This window comes from Carcharhinus amblyrhynchos, chromosome 9 (genome assembly GCF_965287045.1).
Source record: "Carcharhinus amblyrhynchos chromosome 9, sCarAmb.v2.hapA, whole genome shotgun sequence".
Lineage (NCBI taxonomy): Eukaryota > Metazoa > Chordata > Chondrichthyes > Carcharhiniformes > Carcharhinidae > Carcharhinus > Carcharhinus amblyrhynchos.
Window position 1 is genome coordinate 24,474,441 of NC_137332.1, and position 21,748 is coordinate 24,496,188.

Below are 21,748 nucleotides of genomic sequence, written 5' to 3' on the forward strand. Positions count from 1 at the left end.
TCGTGACTGAGTTCTATATGTCAAGTGGGATGACTTTCGAAAGCATTTTGTAACACTAGTAACAAAGTAAAACAGAAATGCTGCTTTGCAATAAAATTGTGCCTAAATAAACAAAATTTTTAATACTGCTGCTTGTCCTGACATCTCAAGTTTGTAATTCCTTTCTCTATGATTGATTGACTCTCACACATCTGAAAGGATTGACTTCCATGACCATACTTTTCAAGACCCATTCTTCTGAGTTCTGAAATGCCATTTAAGTCCAGCTTTTCTCCATAAAATGGCAAACCATTTAATGCACAAAGTAATTGCCACCCGTATCATGAATGCCAGCCAAGGCTCATCTTTGAGCAACAAAGTTCTAGGTTCAAGTCCCACTGTAGCACATGAGTACAAAAATCAAGACTGACACTTCTCACTGGAGGTACCATCTTTTGGATGAGGCATTAAATCAAGGCTCCATCTGCCTGTTTGGGTGAATGTAACAGATCCCTTGGCATTATTTCAAAAACGAGCAGAGGAGTTATCCCTGGTGTCTGGCCAATGTTTATCCTTCAGTCACATGATAAAAACAGGTCATTTGGTCATGACCACATTGCTGTTTGGGGGAGTTCAATGTGCAAAAATTGGCTGCTGCTTTTCAACAGTGACCATACCTCAAAAATGTTTCATTGGCAGTAAAGCATTTTGTTTTCACTGCCTTGTGTTAAGTGTAATTCTGACTAGTAAAGTATTGAATTTAGAAATTTCGCAAATTGCAATACTCGATGATGGTGGATTTGACCTTGGATCTGTCAACAAGTTTCAGTACAATGATCAAAAACATGTTTTAAATTATACTTCGTAATATTTGAGAAAACCATAATGGTTGTGTATTTTCATGTGGATACAGTTCAAATTCTCAGAATTATTTTGTAAACAGTTTTTCATTGTGCTCGGACAGGATTTTAAAACAAAGTGGTAAATGTGCAATGTCTGAAGAGTAATCATCAGAAAATCTCAGTAATGCATAGTGGGAGAAGAGGTTGAGTATTCATTTTTGCAGTCATCACAATAAGAGAGTGTTAGTGTTTTGATTTATATGAAATGTTTGCAAACCTGTTGCAGTTGTGAAATGAGGACTTGCCCAAATGTCTTTATGTAGACATCAAGATGCTAATTTTCCGTTAAGGTTCTTAACAGGCTCACATGCAGCTCTGAGCTCATTTTTCTGTAATGGCTCATTAGGACCGGTCAAACTCTTCATTATTCATCAGCCCTGAATGCATTCAGTATAGGGTCACACAGCACCAAAGAAAAATTGGACGCTAAATTTATCTGACAGCAAGAAAAAACATTCCTCCTGTATTGAATTACAGTTTAATGTAGTCATATTTCAGGAGAAACCATCTTGCACAGGCAATTAGCTCTATAGTGTGAAGTAATGCCAAGGAAAGTGGTTTCATCAGGCTCTTGAGAATTATAAATAAGGGAAATGTACCATCAGCTGATAGATTTTGAAATTTATATGAACATTATAATAATGTGGCAGCACAAGAACTTGTTGATTGTTATGGGTGGCTTAATTCCTTGCTTGAGGGACCTCAGAAAAGTTGCTTAATCATTGAATTTAGATTGCAAGTCAGATTGTTGTGATCCTTAAGCAGACTCCCAGGTTTTTGATATGATCTGGTTAAGGGCCAATATGTTTTGTTCAAAGTAGACAAGTTTTGAGATTCAAGACACACACTAAATGAGCAACAACACAAGATTCCACAGGTTTTGAACAAACTAAAATAAGTTTTATAAGACAAGGTCAGAAAGTTGAAACTATTTACATTATCTGCTTTATACTTTAACATTCAGGGTTAATGTGACATACGTGTGAATTTATAAGCAAATTGTGGCCAAACACACTCCAGACTGCCATAAATAGCAATTGTGGCAAAGACACGGATTTCTTAGCCCTCATTGGGACACTAACCTTTTTATTTTGAAGATCAACCCTCTGTATGCCCTGAAAGCCACTCTAGCTAGGACTGCCTCAATGATTGAACACCTTTCAGGGTTTCAGTTCTGTTTTTCGAGACTCCATTTCTCTGAATTTCCAAGTCTGCATTTTAGACACTATTCAGTGGCACAATTTTAGCTCTTTGATAATTAGCTGGCTCGGTTGGACTGGCACAGCCCCTGGATTTTAACAAGCCTCAATCTCCTCAACTACACCAAGATTTAAATAGCACCCAAGACTTAAGAGCATGAAGAAAGTAACATTCTGCCACCATCTCAGCTCTCCAGAACTTTTCTTGAGCCTAACTGCACGGAGCTATCAAACGGCCCTTGGGATTTGTGAGCCACAGCTACACAGAGCTAGCAACAGTAACACTTTTGCTGCTAAACCTGCTCACAACAGCATCTTTTTCACGTGGTATTTTCCCTTGCCACAGAACACATTCTGGGCTTGATTTTACCACACGAAAATGTGGTAAAGTCGGGCATGAGGCCATTAACGTGATCTGCGCCCACATCTGCACGAAGGGCCACTTTACCGAGGCACGGGAATGGTTATAATCCGATTTGCGCCTGAAACGGGCACAACGGCAATTTAAATGCATTTGCATGCGTTTAAATTGAACTAATGAACTGCCCACCCAATTTTATCAGCATTCCCCCCTTCACCACCACATTCACCAATCCAGAATTGCGCCGAAGTGGACATGTGAAATAAAAGTCTGTTTCGGGCACTCCAGTTGCTAAAGAGGCGAGTTCAGAGCTCCCAATGACTCACTCTCTCTCAGATCGGTAGTTAGGGAAGAGGAGGAGACAGGCCAGATAATTCTTTGGGGAGGGAGGAGCGAGGCCAGATCATTCCTTGGCATGGGGAAGGGTGGGGGGCGTCAGGCCAGATCATTCTCTGGAGGGGTGGGGGGAGTGAAGCCACATCATTACTGGGGGGGCTGTGGGAGGGGAGTGAGGCGGATAAAATGTATCTCTTGGGTGGGGCGGGGGGGGAGGCCAGATGGATTTCTCGTGTTCTGTTGGGTGGGTTCATGGGGTCTGCTGCCACTCTGCAAGCGATCAATTGGGAGGGGGAGCAGGGGGTCGTAGGGAGGGTGCTGGATAAAGGGGACAGTGATGTCTGCGGCGGGGGGGGGTGCCATTGTTCCTGCTTTTCACTTCTGGGCTGCTTTCGCGACTTTCTGCGGCCCGGGAGCGATCTGCCACGGGCATGCTTTTTAAAATTCTTTTCTAACTGCGCGTGTGCAGTTCAGAGCTCCAATCATTTTGGGCAAGCTAGGCCCTGCCCACAGCGTGATTCGAACTCACAATTTTTTTTCAGGCTGAGCGTGTATGGGGGCGTCTAAAAGCAGATTTCCAAGTCGGATCTGAATTGTGCCCACATTCAGCACTTAGAATGAAAATGGTAAAATCAGGCCCTCTGTCGCAGCAAACGCAGATAAATTGAAAGCCTCGAACCTTTTCCAGACGTCGCTGGATTCCGGGGAAGTGCCGGAAGATTGGAAAGCGGCTAATGTTACGCCGTTGTTTAAGAAGGGTGCCAGGCAAAAGGCAGGGAATTATAGGCCAGTTAGTTTAACGTCTGTTGTAGGTAAAATGTTAGAATCCGTCATCAAGGAGGAAATAGCGAGGCATCTTGAGAGGAATTGCTTGATAGAGCAGACGCAGCACGGTTTCGTTAAAGGGAAGTCGTGTCTGACAAATTTACTGGAGTTCTATGAGGATGTGTCTAGGGCGGTGGATAGAGGAGAGCCGGTGGATGTGGTCTTCCTTGATTTCCAGAAGGCGTTTGACAAGGTACCTCACAAGAGGTTATTGCAGAAGGTCAGGGGACATGGAGTTGGGGGTAGGGTGTTAGCGTGGATAGAGGATTGGTTGTCAAATAGGAGGCAGAGAGTGGGGGTCAACGGGTGCTATTCGGATTGGCGGATGGTGACTAGTGGAGTGCCCCAGGGGTCGGTGCTGGGGCCTCAGCTATTTACCATTTATATAGATGATCTGGAGGAGGGAACCGAGTGTAGGGTGTCGAAATTTGCTGATGACACCAAGATTGGTGGAATGGCAAATTGTGCGGAGGGTGTGGAGAGTCTACAGAAGGATCTAGATAGGCTGGGCGAATGGGCCAGGAAATGGCAAATGGAATTTAATGTTGGCAAGTGCGAGGTGGTCCACTTTGGTAGGAATAATGGTAGGAAGGACTATTACTTACGGGGCGAAAAACTGCAGCAGGCGACGGTGCAGAGGGACCTTGGGGTCCTTGTGCATGAGTCGCAAAAACCCAGCTTGCAGGTGCAGCAGGTGGTCAGGAAGGCGAATGGGATGCTGGCCTTCATCGCAAGGGGGATTGAATATAAAAGTAGGGAGGTTTTGCTGCGGCTGTATAGGGCATTGGTGAGGCCGCAGCTGGAGTACTGTGTGCAGTTTTGGGCGCCGTACTTACGCAAGGATATTTTGGCCTTGGAGGGAGTGCAGAGGAGGTTTACTAGGCTGATACCGGAGTTGAGGGGGTTGAGCTATGAGGAGAGGCTCGTTAGAGTTTAGAAGAATGAGGGGAGATCTCATTGAAACGTATAAGATGATGAATGGGATGGATAGGATAGAGGTGGAGAGACTCTTCCCGCTCAGAAAGGATAGTAGGACTGGGGGCGCAGCCTCAAGATAAAGGGGGGGGCGGTTTAGGACGGAGTTGAGGAGGAACTTCTTCACTCAAAGGGTGGTGAATCTCTGGAATTCTCTGCCCATTGAAGTGGTGGAGGCTACCTCGCTAAGTATTTTTAAGACGCGGGTTGATGGGTTTTTGATAAGAGAGGGGATTAAGGGTTATGGGGAGAGGGCGGGAATGTGGAACTGAGCCACGACAGATCAGCCATGATCTTATTGAATGGCGGGGCAGGCTCGAAGGGCTAGATGGCCTACTCCTGCTCCTATTTCTTATGTTCTTCTTAAGTCCCACCTATCTTTATAATAAAGTTGCCTTCGTGGGCTCACTGAATGCTATTATTAATTGTAGTTCTAACTCCCAAAACAGATCACCTCTCTGGACAGTATGTCTTTGCAAACAGCATAAGCACCTTGTCTCCAATTATCCAGCAAAGTAAACTCACCTGATGTTTTATAACCATGTCTATTGAGCTGTTAACTCTTTTTGTCAACATGGCCCCAACCTTTTAAGTGTAATAGTCTTTAAGCTGCTTTAGTTGCATATGTCCCATTTTATATAATTAAACTTTCAATCTTGCTAGAGCTTCTAAAAAATTACTTCTAAAATATTACTATAAACCATTAGCTAGATATTCATAACAAGATGTAGCAACTGTTCGCTGAGAAACTTGTTATAGAATTAGTATTGCCGATCTGCTTTCTTATCTTTGCTTAGTTTTTAAGCCTCCTAATTCATATCATGATTAGGAAAGAATTATGGTTAAATCCCAATTTTAGCTATGAACTAATGTTTTTAGTTCTACCGGAGTACATCAGAACTCTAGATAATACAGTGGGATTATTTGGGTGCCAGAACTGTACACTGTTGAGGAAGAAATTAGGAATATTTTGATTTTGACAAAAACTACTAGCTTTAATAATCAACAAACTTAACCTTATTGATTGTACACGTACAGCAAAATTTTATATTCCATTCCTCACGCATCAACCACAACATTCATTTGTCTTTCTAACCACTTGGTGTACCTGAATACTAACTTTGTGATTCCTGTACCAGGACACCCAAATCCTACTGTACCTCAGAGTTCTGCAAACTTTAGCAACCAGACCTTTGTCCAGATCATTGATACAAATGGCAAATGGTTGATCCGTGAGGCACCCTACTTGTCGCATCTTGTCAAATGGAAAATGAACCGCTTACGCCTACTCTGCTTTCAGTTAGCTAATCAATCCTCTATCCATTGTAATATATTGCCCATAATACCATGAGCTTTTATCATAGAATCCCTACAGTACAGAAGGAGGCCATTCAGCCCATCAAGCCTGCACTGACCACAATCCCATGCAAGCCCTACTCCCTCAATCCCTTACATTTATTCTGCTAATCCCCTGACACTAGGGTCATTTTAGCATGGCCAATCAACCCCTAACCTGCACATCTTTGGAGTGTGGGAGGAAACCTATGCAGACCCAGAAAGAAAGTGCAAACTCCATACAGACGGTGACCCAAGGCTGGAATTGAACCTGGGTCTCTGGCACTGTGAGGCAGCAGTGCTAACCACTGTGTCACCGTGCCAATAATAACCTCTAGTTACTTCCTCAAACAACCTCAATAAATTAAACATGATTTTCCTTTCTAAAAAGTAGGTTGACTCTGCCTTTTTACATTGAGGTTATCTATGTGTCCTGCTATAGCCTCCTGAATAATAGATCCTAGCACTTCCTTTGTGACTGATGTGAGGCTGAACTGCCTTTCATTTCCAGCTGTCTGTCTCCCTCATTTCTTGAAGGGAGGAGTCATAATTGCTGTTTTCAAATCTGATGGAACCATTCAATAATCTAGGGAATTTAAAACAATTAAAATCAATGCATCTACTATCTTAGCAGCATTTTAATCATTTTTTTGATACCGTTTCCATGGTGATTGTAATTTTTAAGTTCCTCCGTCCATAATTCACAATTATTTCTGGGATGTTATTTGTATCCTCTACCGTGAAGACAGGCACAAAATATCTGTTCAATTGAAACATCTACTCACTTAAGAGCTTCAGTAGATCTGAGAATAGGCGACTGCCTAGCACTTTACCTGTTTAATCTGGAGGCAGATTGGGGTGGGTGGGACAATATTGGGTGTAACATTCAACCCTATACGTAAATAAAATAAACTTTCAAGTAAAGTTTTACTTCCTAATCACTGACTCACCCACCAGTGGAAATACTTTTTTTTCCTATGAAACCCCTCACAAACTTGATTATCTATCAGATCGCACCTTGCCTTCATATCGGAAAAAGGTTTCTTCAGACTGTCCTCATAACTCATCCCTGTTACTGTTGAAAGGGAAACTCCCAAAACTGGGAGCAAGATTCTAACTATGGCCTATCCAATGATTTGCACAGACTTAGCATGATGTCCGTGCTGTATGCCCCTCTTTACAAAGCACTTTACGATTTTCTTTTATAGCTTTATCAACACCCACATTTTGAAATATGTATTTGCACTTCCAAATCTCCCTTCCCTTTTTGAACTTCTATCATTTAAATGTCTGTGCTCCTGAAGTCACTTAAATCCTCTTCACAGTTAACCATCCTCTGTAGCTTTGCGTTGTCAGCAGATTTTGATATTATACTTCTGTGTCCAAGTCCACATTGTTTGTGTGTGTGCGATTATGTGAACATACATCCAAGCACATTCGCACAGGCACAGATCTCTCCAGACCAGGGAGAAACGCAACGGTTGTAAAGCTAACACCTGAGATAGTTTGATAAATGTTCATGTCCCAAGACTGCATTATTAACCACTACTTTCTGTCCCTTGTTTTAAAAAAAAAATCAACTTTTTAATCCATGAAATTCTCCTTTTAATACCACATTACAAGAAGTAGGAGCAGGAGTTGGTTATTCAGCCCTTCATGCCTGCTCCCCTATTTTGGTCTCACCATGGCTGATCTGATTCTAACCTAAACTTCACTTTCTGCCTGCACCCCACCCTGCCACATAACCCTGGCCTATTTTGTCTATTAAAAATCTAATTTGCCCTTGAATATACTCAAGGGCCTTGCCTGTCTGGGGAAGAGAATTCCAAAGCCTAATGAGAGCCTCTGAGAGAAATAATTTTTTTCATCTGTCTTAAATAGACAAATTTAACTAATCTCAACTAATGTTCTGGCAACTTGGGTTTGAATCCCACCATAGCAGATGATGGAAGTTGAACTCAATAAAAAATATCTGGAATTAAGAATCCATTGATGACCACGAAACCATTGTAGATTGATGGAAAAACCCATCTGCTTCACTAATGTCTTTTTAGGGAAGGACGTCTGCCATCCTTACTTGATCTGGCCTAGACATGACTCCAGAGCCGCAGCAATGTGGTTGACTCTCGACTGTCCTTGAACAAGGGCAACTGGATGGGCAATAAATGCTGGCCTGCCAGTGATGCCCATTTCCCACAAACGAATTTTTAAAAATCCTAATGTTCAAATGGTGTCCTCTAGTTCTTGACTCCCTGACAAGGGGAAATATCCTCTTAGCATCCATCCTATCAAGATCCTTTAGGATCTTGTATGTTTCGATAGAGTCATCTGTCATTCTTCTAAACTCCAGTGGCTCTTGGTCCAATTAGGTAGCCCTTTCATCCCAGGAAATAGCTGAGTGAACTTTCTTTGAACTGCTAATGCAATTATATCTTAAGGAGACCAAAGCGGTGCACAACACACCATGTGCGTTCTTGCTAATGCCCTGTATAGCTGTAGCAATACTTGCCTGCTTTCATACTCAATTCTACTTTTAGTAAAAGCCAATGTTCCACTTGCCATCCAAATCACTTGTTGAACTAACTTTTTGTGATTCACAAGCTTTTACATGGAATCTTATTGCACTTGGAAATTTTCTTTAGCACCCACTTCATTTCCTTTGTAGTTATACTAGTTATTCCAGTGTGAATTTGTCCAGTACGACTTTGCCTTTTACAAATTAACACTGCTTGTCTTTAACTCATGTTTTTCAAAGTGAATTGTTAATTTTACCTCATATTGTGGCCTCTAGAAACTTAATAATCTGAAGCTGACTAGGGATAGTTGATTTATTTCTTCGTCCCTTTTTCAACAAAGATGTTACATTCACAAGCTTTCAATCCTTTCCTATAACAACACATTCAAGAATATTAGAAAAAATTATAATAGCCTCAATTTCCTCATGCATGTCATCAGAGAACAGTAGCTTTTCTACTGAGTTCTGTTGATTTTTTTTTATTATGTCCTCTTGCTACCTGTTCTATTAAATTCTTCCACTTCCTCTTCACGTATCCTTACATTTCCATTACGATCCTCTTATGCTCACTTAATTGGGGTAATCATGGTTCTCTGCAAATGACTTTGGTGCCTTTGAGCTCCTGAGAGCTTAGATGTGCCAAAGTTCCCATTACAGGCTTTCACCTACTGACCCCTTGTTAGGTGTGTTCTACCCACAGCCATCACCCCCTCGCCCCCACCCACAATCAAATAACCTCTTCCTATTTGCTGTGTTAAATTCACAGGAACAGAATTCTACTTCAGATACCAAAATGCATTCAGCAGTCTGCAGAACCATAATCTAATTCCTGCCTTTGGGAGAAGGGCAGATTTAGAAAAATACTTAGCTGTAAAAGCTTCATAAGTTAACAATTTAATATTTATTGATGTGGGGAATTGACCCTTTTTCATATTAAATAAGCATTAAACTGATAATAGGTAGACAAAAATAGTGACCTGAGTCAGTTGATATATCTAAGTAAGTATTAGTAATATTATTTTGTGCTCTTTTTCTGTTCAGATGTATGCTGCTAGTCCCTACTCTGACACAATCTTGGTGGAGGTACCCAGTCCATCTGCACAGGATGACCCTGAGATGCTGTGGGTGATGGGACCAGTACTTGCTGTCGTGTTAATTATCATCATTGTCATTGCTATCCTTCTGTTCAAAAGGTGAGATGATCACAAAGTTGCGTGAAAATAGGAAAATGTCATCAAGATCAATGTTGAGACAGTTCATCTTTCAAATGGGGGTGTATTCTCAATTGTTAATCGAAACTGCAAAATAAATTAAAGCTGCCAGAACCATTCCACTCCAGATCTCATTTACAGACTTGGTTCAAACATGAGTGAAACTGCTGAATGTCCCAGTTAAGGTTAGAAAGATTGCGCTTGACATCAAGGCAGCATTTTACTAGTGTAACATCAAGAAGCCATATTTTAATTAAAGTTAATGGGAGAAAGCTCCATTGGTGTGGGGAGGTAATTGCAGAGCTTAGGGCCGAAGTTACTGAAGACAAAACCACCAAAGGTGAAACAATTTAAATTGGGGATGCCTAAGAGACCAGAGTTAGAAGATTGTGAATATCTCAGAGGCATATAGGACTGGAAAGATAGCAAGGGATATGAAAACAAGAATATGAATTTGAAAACTAAGGCATTGCTTGACTCAGAGCCAGTGTAAATCAGTGAGAACAGGGGAAATAGGTCATCTATCTGTGGAGCCACAAGAGATGGGTGAGATCCTAAATGAATATTTCTCATCAATATTGACTGTTGAGAAAGGCATGGATTTTAGTGAACGAGGGAAATAAATAATGATGTCTTGAAGAGTGTACATATTATAGACAAGGTGTTGGAAGTCTTAAAGCACATCAAGGTAGATAAATCCCTGGGACCTGATGAAGTGTATCCCAGGACATTATGGGAGGCTAGGGAGGAAATTGCAGGTCCTCTGGCAGAAATAGTTGAATCATCAGCAGCCGGAGGTGAGGTGGCTGAAGATTGGAGGATGGCAAATGTTGTGCCTTTTTTAAAAATGGCTCGGGGAAAAGCTTGGGAACTACAGGATGATGAGCCTAACGTCTGTAATGGGTAAGTTGTGAGAAGGTATTCTGAGAGACAGAATCTATAGGCATTTAGAGAGGCAAGGACTGATTATGGACAGTCAGCATGGCTTTGAGAGTGGAAAATCATGTCTCACAAATTTGATTGAAGTTTCTGAAGGCATAACCAAGTAGGTAGTGAGGGCAGTGCAGGCAACATGGACTTTAGCAAGGTACTGCATGGTAGGTTGTTGCATAAGGTTAAATCTCAAGGGATTCAGAGTGAAGTAGCCAATTGGACCCATAATTGGCTTGATGACAAAACAGGTAGAATGGTTGTAGACAGCTGTTTTTCAAACTGGAGGCCTGTGACCAGTGGTGTGCCTCAGAGATCGGTGCTGGGTCCACCGATATTTGTCATTTATATTGATATTTTGAATGAGAATTTAGGTGGCATGGTTAGTAAGTTTGCAAATGATACCAAGATCGGTGGCTTAGCGGATAGTGAAGAAGGGTTATCTAGGAATGCAATGGGATCTTGCCCAGTTGGGCCAGTGGCTGATAAAGGGCAGGTGGAATTTAGTTTAGATAATTGCAAGGTGATGCACTTTGATACATCAAACCAGGGCAGGACTTACTCAGTTAATAGTAAGGTATTGCAGAGAGTTTATAGAACAAAGAGATCTAGGGGTACTGGTTCATAGCTCCCTGAAAATGGAGTCACAGGTGAACAAGGTGATGAAGAAGATATTCAGCATGCTTGGTCAGCACATTGAATACAGGAGTTGGGACTTCTTGTTGAAGTTATCCGCAACATTGTAAGACACTTGGAATACTATATACAGTTCTGGTCACCCTATTATAGAAAGGATGTTATCAAACTAGAAAGAGTGCAGAAAAAGTTTTACTTGGTGCTACCAAGATGGTTTGAATTGTAAGGAAAGGCTGGATAGAACCATAGAAAATTACAGCTCAGAAACAGGCCTTCTGGCCCTTCTTGTCTGTGCCGAACCATTCTTTGCCTAGTCCCACTGACCTGCACTTGGACCATATCCCTTGACACCCTTTCATCCATAAACCCGTCCAAGGTTTTCTTAAATGTTAAAAGTGACCCCGCATTTACCACTTTATCCAGCAGCTCATTCCACACTCCCACCACTCTCTGCGTGAAGAATCCCCCCCTAATATTCCCTTTAAACTTTTCTCCTTTGACCCTTAACCCGTGCCATCTGTTTTTTTTCTCCTCTAGCCACAGTGGAGAAAGCCTGCTTGCATTCACTCTATCTATACCCATCAAAATCTTATACACCTCTACCAAATCTTTCCTCATTCTTCTACGCTGCAGGGAATACAGTCCTAACCTATTCAATCTCTCTCTGTAACTCAGTTTCTCAAGTCCTGGCAACATCCTTGTAAACCTTCTCTGCACTCTTTCAACCTTTTTCGCATCCTTCCTGTAACTAGGTGACCAAAACTGTACACAATACTCTAAATTCGGCCTCACCAATGCCTTATACAACCTTACCAAAACACTCCAGCTTTTATACTCGATACTCCGATTTATAAAGGCCAATGTAGCAAAAGCACTCTTTATGACCCTATCCACCTGTGACGTCACTTTGGAGAATTCTGTACCTGTATTCCCAGATCTCTCTGTTCAACTGCACTCTTCAGAGTCCTGCCATTAACACTATACGTCCTACTTTGGTTTTTCCTTCCAAAGTGCAATACCTCACGTTTGTCTGCATTAAATTCCATTTGCCATTTGTCAGCCCACTTTTCTAGTTGGTTCAAATCCCTCTGCAAGCTCTGAAAACCTTCCTTACTGTCCACTACATCTCCAATCTTCGTATCATCAGCAAATTTGCTGTTCCAATTTACCACATTATCATCCAGATCATTGATATAGATGACAAACAACAATGGACCCACACCACTCGTCACAGGCCTCCACTTAGAGAAACAATCCTCCACAACCACTCTCTGGCCTCTTCCATTGAACCAGAGTCTAATCTAATTTACTACCTCCCCATGTATACCTAATGACTGAACCTTCCTAACTAACCTCCCATGAGGTACCTTATCAAAGGCCTTGCTGAAATCCAGGGTGACAACATCCACCGCCTTCCCTTGATTCACTTTCCTGGTAACCTCCTCGAAAAACTCTAATAGATTGGTCAAACGTGACCTACCACAAACAAAGCCATGTTGACTCTCCCTAGTAAGTCCCTGTCTATCCAAATATTTGTAGATCCTATCCCTTATCACACCTTCCAATAACTTGCCCACCACTGACGTCAAACTTACTGGCCTATAATTTCCTGGGTTTCTTTTGGATCCTTTTTTAACCAACGGAACTACATGAGCTACCCTCCAATCATCCGGCACCTCTCCCGTGAATATTGACATTTTAAATATGTCTGCCAGGGCCCCTGCAAGTTCAACACTAGCCTCCCTCAAGGTCTGTGGGAATGCCCTGTTCGGTTCTGGGGATTTATACATTCTGATTTGCCTCATGACAGCCAGCACCTCCTCCACTGTGATCTGTAAAGGTTCCATGACCCCCCTACCTGTTGCCCTATTTCCGTAGACTCTATGTCCGTTTCCTCAGTAAATACAGATGCAAAAAACCCATTTAGTATCTCCCCCATCTCTTTTGATTCCATACACAGACTACCACTCTGGTCTTCAAGAGGATAGACTGGGACTTTTTTCCCTGGACTGTAGGAGGCTTAGGGGTGATCTTGTAGAGGCCTATAAAATAATGAAGGGTGTAGATCAGCTATATAGCCAACACCTTTTCCCAAAGATAGGGAGTCTAAAACTAGAGGGCATAGGTTTAAGGTGAGAGGGGAGAGATATAAGAGGGTCCAGAGGGGAATTTTTTTCACGCACAGGGTGGATAGTGTCTGTGTCGAGCTGCCAGAGGTAGTAGTAGAGGCAGGTACAATCTTGTCTTTTAAAAAGCATTTAGACAGTTATATGGGTAAGATGGGTATCGAGGGATCTGGGCCAAATGCAGGCAGTTGGGACTCACTTAATGGCAAAAACAGGGTGGCATGACAAGTTGGACCGAAGGACCTCTTTCCATGCTGTAAATCTCTGTGACTCTAGATTAAGACCTGGTGTGAAGTAAGACTCGGGTAACAGAGTTTCCGATGACGTTGTAGCAGGTAGAATGTGGGAAACCAGCCAGGAGTGCTTTGAAAGCTAGGAAAAGGCATAAATGAAGGTTTCAGCAGCAGATCACTTGAAATGGGGGTTAAGTCAGATGATGTTGCGGAAGTGAAAATAAGTGGTCTCAGAGATGGTGAGAATATCTTGTTGGAATCCTATCTTGTGGTCAAATATGATGCAAGGTTGTGAACCAACTGTTTTATTCTCAGACAGTTGAGAGGGCCAAGAACTGAAACAATAAAATGGAATAAAGCCAGTTTCTACATTAATCAAAATTGAGATTCATATTTAATAATTGTGTGTGAATTTTCATGCTGAAAAGGCTGTGTTATGGCAGATGTGGGTATGCCGGCGTTGGACTGGCGTAAACACAGTAAAAAGTCTGACAACACCAGGTTTTAGTCCAACCTATTTATTTGATAATATACTCACTAGCTTTCGGGGTTACCCCCTTCGGGTTGTCAGACTTTTTACTGTGTTTATGGCAGATGGCCATGTTTCTAACTTGACAGTGTTGAAATGTCCCTACAAACATCTCAATACTCTTAATGTTTTATTCTCTTGATGCCATTGCATTATCTGTAGAGTCACAGCAATTAAGTTGTGTCATTTTCTGCCTCTTCTGTTTCTGCTTCTCTATTCCTCACATGTGTTCCGCTTTCTTTTAATTTCACTTTCTCATCCCTTAGTCACAACTGTTTTATTTATTTGACTTATTTCTCTCTCTTTCCCAAAGTAAAATGTATAGATGATTCTGTTTAGATAAATCTACATGACCTTACTGTGATTCAGTTACAGTTGGTATAATAATGTTTGTGAGGGATACAGCTCAATTTTGTTCCAGAGATACTCATGTATAATGTTTGCTCCTAGGTATTTTCCTAATTTTTTAATCAGTTGTGCCAGCACATTTGCTATTAAATGAGCCATTGGAAGATCCTTTCTTCAACTATTTTTGTTGCTTTAGTGTCAGGAAGAAATATCCTAAATTGTTACCAAGTAAATTAGACTATCTGAGCTGTCACCCTGGGCTAAATTTTCCTGGTCCCACAACCATGTGCTTAGAGACAGGTCCGGAAGCAAAATTAGAGAATCTTACATTGAGGTAGCTCCTCATTGTGAGATTGCCTCCATCTTGCCCGGGCAGAATCTAGCCTGCATTGCTACCTGCTCAGTAGTGAGGACAAACTGGGAACACTGCCAGGTGCTTCCCTGCAGGTAGACGGGTAGATAGGTTTATGACAGGGAATTAAGGGTTATGGGGAGAGAGCGGGAAAATGGAACTGATCCACTTCAGATCAGCCGTGATCTTATTGAATGGCAGGGCAGGCTCGAAGGGCTAGATGGCCTACTCCTGCTCCTATTTCTTATGTTCTGGCAGTTGCCTGGAGATGGTTTCCTTACCTCAGGACCAAAATGCCTCCTTTAAATTCTTCCCCCATGCAACCACCCAGAATTGTGGGTATCAGAGGGCCACAGTCACGGCTGCAAGATACAGCATGGCTGTAAGATGACATTTTGTTTTTCCAATCCTATAATCTCTCAGAGGGTGAAGAGAGGAGGCAGAGAGAACATTTCACTGTTTCAAGCAGAAACAAAATAATTATTTTTTATTTTTTTCTCTTCTTGCCACCTTATGGATACAGTAAGCAGGAAAGGTAAGACTCATACTAATAACAGTAATATTGTCTTAAAGTGGGCAGTCCAGATATGCTTCCCATTCCAGCATTCACATTTGCTCCTCCATACACCTTAAAGAAAGCAAGCAGGATACCCGCTTTCATGATTTAGCAAATCAGACATTGGGATTGATAAGAAAAGAGCCACACGGGGTCAATCGTCTTCTAATTTTTAGTCCCTTCATTTCCCATTAGGAAAGGCGATAGTGTTTAAGATCTGATAATGGCACTGCTGAGACTGGCAAGATTGGTTCATGGGAACTGAGAGCTGGAGCTGACATATTATTCTGTGCTAAAGTATGTTGCAGAAATGATGCCATCCTTTATTCCATTTTTAGAATCAAAATATTGCACACAGCTGTAAAACATAAAATCTGACAGATACCAAAGTAATGTGGATTCTGATGATAGTAATCTTGACTTTGGTTCACATTAAACAAGCTTGTTCAAGTTCTGATGATTGTAACAAATGGCTATGAAACTTGCTTGTGTGATTGGTTATGTTGTTGTTAAAATGGTGATTAGAACTTGACCCTGCTGAAAATACACAGCAGATTAATCGGTGTGAATTGAGAAAAGGCTAGTAAATATCTGAGAGACCCACTTATCAGAAATTGATGTTTCCATCCCAAGTATATCTATTGAAACTCCACATTTCTATTTTTATGTTTTAGTTTCCAATTGTCACAGGTCTTTTTTTCCCCAAAATTTACAGATTTGCTTTGCATAGGGAACAGGTTGGCATATAAAAGTTAAAGGCGAAAACTGTTGATATAATGGTAAATATCAGTGAATATTATTGTAAAATAAGAGTAAAATACTGCTGATCCTGAAGATTTGAAATAAAAACAAAGTGCTGGAAAACCTGAGCAGGTAGCATCTATGGAAAGTGGAAGAGTTCATGTTTTGAGTCTGTATGACTTAAGAGTCATAATGGGCTCAAACCATTAACTCTGTTTTTCCCTCAAATACTTCCAGACCTGCTGTTAGTACTGGAGTACTGTGTGCAGTTTTGGGCGCCGCACCTGCGCAAGGATATTTTGGCCCTGGAGGGAGTGCAGAGGAGGTTTAGTAGGCTGATACCGGAGTTGAGGGGATTGAGCTATGAGGAGAGGCTGAATAAACTAGGCTTGTACTCGTTAGAGTTTAGAAGAATGAGGGGAGATCTCATTGAGACGTATAAGATGATGAATGGGATGGATAGGATAGAGGTGGAGAGACTCTTCCCGCTCAAAAAAGACAGTAGGACTAGGGGGCACAGCCTCAAGATAAGGGGGAGGCGGTTTAGAACGGAGTTGAGGAGGAACTTCTTCACTCAAAGGGTGGTGAATCTCTGGAATTCTCTGCCTGTTGAAGTGGTGGAGGCTGCCTCGCTAAATATTTTTAAGAAGCGGGTTGATGGGTTCTTGATAAGAGAGGGGATTAAGGGTTATGGGGAGAGGGCGGGAAAGTGGAACTGAGCCACGACAGATCAGCCATGATCTTATTGAATGGCGGGGCAGGCTCGAAGGGCTCGATGGCCTACTCCTGCTCCTATTTCTTATGTTCTTATGTTCTTAGTAGCACTTTGTTTTTCATTTGATATTATTGTTAGGGTCATGGCATGTATAATAATAATTTAAGTCGGATGACATTTCTAATTACAATTAATTTAATTGTGTACTTAATTACAAAAAATGTTTTCCTAATTGAAATACGAATGCTATAACAAACAATAATACAAATGACTTACTGCATTTTTACAATCACCATATGTATTATTGGTACCATACCTCTGGGCTGAAATATACTCAAGAAAGCAACAGTCAGTTTTCGCTGCTTTGTCCGAAGAAAGGTTTTCTTTCTTGCAAAATTCATGCATATCACGTAATTGAACAGAAACAAACTATTTAACCATGAAACAGAAACTTGCTTTCCGTCTCTGGATTACAACATTGTGAGTTAATAGTAGTTTGTGGAAAATAGCTCATTTCAATCATTAGTTGCGGTAATAATACCATGTGGTTGGTTCAGGAAAAGAGCAAACTCTCCATCTGCAAAAGACGATGTTCCTGGTGGAAAAGACCCATTGCTATCACACTCTTCGGATCCAGTGGAAATGAGACGACTAAACTACCAAACTCCAGGTAAACATTTGAGATTGAAGTTCAAAGAAAATCACTGTTGTATTCCTCATTAGCTGGAGACAATCTATCAAAATCTAAATTAAAGGGTACTTCACTATTTTTGTTACCAAGTTAAATCTATGCAAAATTCTGCCCTTCTGAGATCACATTAAAAGATTTCAGTTTAATTGCTCCACTTAACAGAATATTTTATTTCCTGCTGTCAGTGGTGGTGAATTTATATTTGTATGTTCATTTCAAAATAAGAATTAGATTTTTTAAAAAGCCTATGGCTAAATGACTCTGGTACTAAACTATCCAGGCACAAACTGAGCACAACCAAAATACTGGTTCAGATCGCACAATTTGCCTTCATAGCTTACGACTAAAGAAGTGAAATATCGAGGAAGGAATTAGAGGGCTATGAAATTATAGTAGCTGCAGCAAGATAGATGTAGTTAATACAAAATAAAAACGAAGTATTGGAAAAATTCAGCAGATCTGGCAGCATCTATGGAGAGAGAAACAGATTTAATGTGTTGAGTTGAATATGACTCCTTCAGAATAGATAACTAATATACATAGCTATCCAGATTGCAGCAGGGGTGACTAGATGCAACAAATGTTCTTTCTCATTATTTTCTTCCTTGCCCTTCAGAAATCTTGGTAGGAAACGCATAAATTCAATCCAACCTAAATCAGACAACATATACTAAAATTCTGCCCAAAATTTAACAAATCTTACAGAAACAGTATCTTGGGTATTGATCTTTTCTTAATGATCCGCTTTTCCAGCATAACTTGCCAAACTAATTTTTTCTAGAATTGTCTGTTTAAACATTTCAAAACCACTATATCAACCTGCAGATGTTTTCCATAATAGCACAAAACTCATGATAATATGCAAATACTTAGTTCCTGAGAGCTAATTTGTATACTTATAAATTATGTAATTATCTAATTGTATCAATTCTTGCATGGAGAATAAAATTACATGCAATAAATTCAAGCTCTGAGGCACCCTTTGTTAATCTGCTGATCTTCATGTGTGACAAGGTACTCATAAACTGATAATCTGTACAAATGAATATATGAATTATAAGAATAAATATATGTAATAATCCAACTTCATGTTTCAAGTCATGTAAAATTTTAAGGTACTTCCCATCTTTTTAGGAGAGAGAGAAAATTATTAGAAAAGATCATGAGATCTTGATTTTTGATTTAGGATCAAGTTCAATCTAGATGAACTTGAGCCCCATTTCTGAGCGGCTTGATTATCAAAAGTTATATTCAGATTGATGTAACAATACTTGTAATGGTGTAATGAATGGCAGTGCCAAATGTTTAGAGCAAGATTACATAACATCATCAGAGATGACATACAGCATTTTAAAATAAAACACATTGCCTATTTATGTTCTAAATCTTCACGAAGGAAGCAATTTTTGTTCTCACCATCACTCTCAAGCTGCCTCGTTCACTCGCTCATCTCAAACTGACTTTTCCCAATTTCAAATCATAGGCATGGAGGGAAATTAAAACTATGAATTAATTGGAATAGTTTAACTTTAAATCTCAAAGGCAAATATCCTAAATTATGTCCCTGTGTGCTTATTTCTTAACATAATAATCCTAATTACATTTTTTAATACTAATGATTGCTGTGACTATCAGTAATGTGACACCAGCATTACTTCTGGGCACAATAAGAAGTCTGACAACACCCGGTTAAAGTCCAACAGGTCCTTTTTCAACTGCTTCATCAGGTGAGTCACCTGATGAAGGGACAGCACACTGAAAGTTCGTGCCACCAAATAAACCTGTTGGACTTTAACCTACTGCTGTGAGACTTCTTACTGTGCCCACCCAGTCCGACGTCATTGCAACATGGTAGCACAGTGGTTAGCACTGCTGCTTCACAGCTCCAGGGACCTGGGTTCGATTCCCAGCTTGGGTCACTGTTTCTGTGGTGTTTGCACATTCTCCTCATGTCTGCGTGGGTTTCCTCCGGGTGCTCCAGTTTCCTCCCACAGTCCAAAGATGTGTGGGTTAGGTTGATCGGCCATGCTAAAATTGCCCCTTAGAGTTGTGAGATGTGTAGGTTAAAGGGATTAGTGGGTAAATATGTAGGGATATGAGGGTAGGGCCTGGGTGGGATTGTGGTCGGTGCAGACTCAATGGACCAGATGGCCTCTTTCTACACTGTAGGGTTTCTATGATTACTTCTGGGTTAATGAATAAATGGCAACGGTCACACAAGAGGATTATTGTAAAGTGAAGCAACATGTATATAATTTTAAGGTAGCTATTTGGCAGTAAAATCCAAGCACTTGGGACAAATAACAGAATTTCAATGTTAAGAATTTGTATAGTTGAAGGAGGCCATCATGCCTGGCCCACTCGAGGTTCTAATTCTGCCTCTTGTCCTAACAAATACCCCAACCAACAATGTGGAGGACATAAAATTATTTTTACCTATATGGATTACTATAACTGCCTAAATTATCATACATGAATAAAATTGATTGACTAAAGAAAGCACTATCATTATTTTTTACATACATTTGTCTGGCCTCAGGAATTTTGTACATTTTTTTTCCCCATTTTAAGTTTTCAGGATCTTATGATGAATATTTGGGTGCGTTTCATTCTCCAACTGAAAGCCATCAAGTTATCCGATTTCCTAACCCCTTCTAGTGGAAGTATTGAAAATTTATCTCACTTCCTACAAGAGGGTGCACAGTCTCTGCTTAGCACCTCCTGATGTCAATACTGAGATCAAGAGCTCACTTTGTTGGGAGTTACAGTTGAAAGCATTGTGATCATGAAAGTTCTCGTAATGTTCATACTATTATGAACTGGAATGGTTAGCGCTGCTACCTCACAGCTCCAGACACCCAGGTTCAATTCCAGCGTTGGGTCACTGTTTGTGTGGAGTTTGTACTTTCTCCCCATGTCTGCTTGAGTTTCCTCCAGATGCTCTGGTTTCCTCCCACAGTCCAAAGATGTGTGGGTTAGGTTGATTGGCCATGTTAAATTGACCCTAGTTTCAGGGGAATTAACAGGGTAAATGTGTGGGATTACGGGAATAGAGCCTGGGTGGGATTGTGGTCAGTACAGACTTGATGGGCTGAATGGCGGCCTCCTGTACTGTAGAGGTTCAATGATTATTAGGGCCATCAATCTGGTGAGTTTATATTACAAATCTGGGCACATTTCAGAGAACCATACACCTGTGTTCAGTGGTAATTTTGTTTCACAGCAATGTTGAATATTTTGCTCAAAATTTTAAGACATTGCTTGCTGATCACATTGTCAGAGAATAGATTTTAGCAGTAAAAGTGTTAACATATAGTGGTTAAACTCTTTTCGAAGGGCTGTGTAGCATGTTAACATTCATTAATATGGTCTCATGGATGGAGACAAAATCCAATTGTTTCACAGTGACAGTGAGTTGTGTTTTGCAATGAACTTGCTTCAGAAAAAAATTAGGTGTCAGCCCAAAAAAATGAAATGTCAAGTCTTAAATTCCTTTGATTACAGAATGGTGGGACTGAAAGCAACCTCAGACAAAAGGTTTTTGTCGTCAAAACATCTCATTAGTTTTTATTGTGCTGTCTGAGCTATGACTTGGCAAACAACTATTTCTTTCACCTTAAAAATTGCTTACTAGGGACTTTGAAGTTGGAAATGACAAGTATAAATGTCATCTTTGTGTACCTGTGTATTTATAAGAACAACTGAAGAATTATTGAAATAGTTCCTGCCTGACTTCTCACACATTCCTAGCTCAGTACTGTACTTGCCAAGGTTAGGAATGTCTGTACTGTCCGAGAAAATGTGATGTTTTCTGTTGCTTTATTATATTTATATGCTGGTATACATTACAGTATACGAGTCAGCACATGCCAGATTATAGCATTGCACATCAGTTTGAACTTGGTTTTGGAAATTCTCTGATAGCAGATTATTTTTGTGGGCTATTGGAATTGATAACAAAATCTATGTGGGTTGATGTGTGCAAAGAGCTACCCATCTGGTTATGACTGTTTGTGAAATGGTCACCAATTTGGATAAGTGGACCCATGCCAATCTGAACTTGCTGTATGAAAATGTTCCTGAGATAGAGAAGCTCCTATCCTTACTACAATTTAGTTCCCTTTTTCTTTCATCCATTCAGTGGAATTGTTTCAATATTTGGCGTATTTGAGCATAGTCATTGAATGTATTTTGAGCTACCCTACTTATCCCTTCACAGCCCAGGGAACTGCCTGTTCATTTTGTTTTTCTCT

At 40.7% G+C, this 21,748-nt stretch overlaps 1 protein-coding gene across 2 annotated transcripts in view; it reads left to right on the plus strand.

Annotated features, from left to right (window-relative positions):
• The window catches only part of ptprfa (protein tyrosine phosphatase receptor type Fa), a 488,466-nt gene that overhangs the window by 380,876 nt on the left and 85,842 nt on the right, over nt 1-21,748 (plus strand). For both annotated transcript variants that reach the window (XM_080195322.1, XM_080195323.1), the window contains 2 exons: nt 9,469-9,620; nt 17,362-17,474. In XM_080195322.1, the coding sequence (XP_080051448.1) occupies nt 9,469-9,620; nt 17,362-17,474 (265 nt within the window). The remainder of the gene's footprint in view (nt 1-9,468; nt 9,621-17,361; nt 17,475-21,748) is intronic.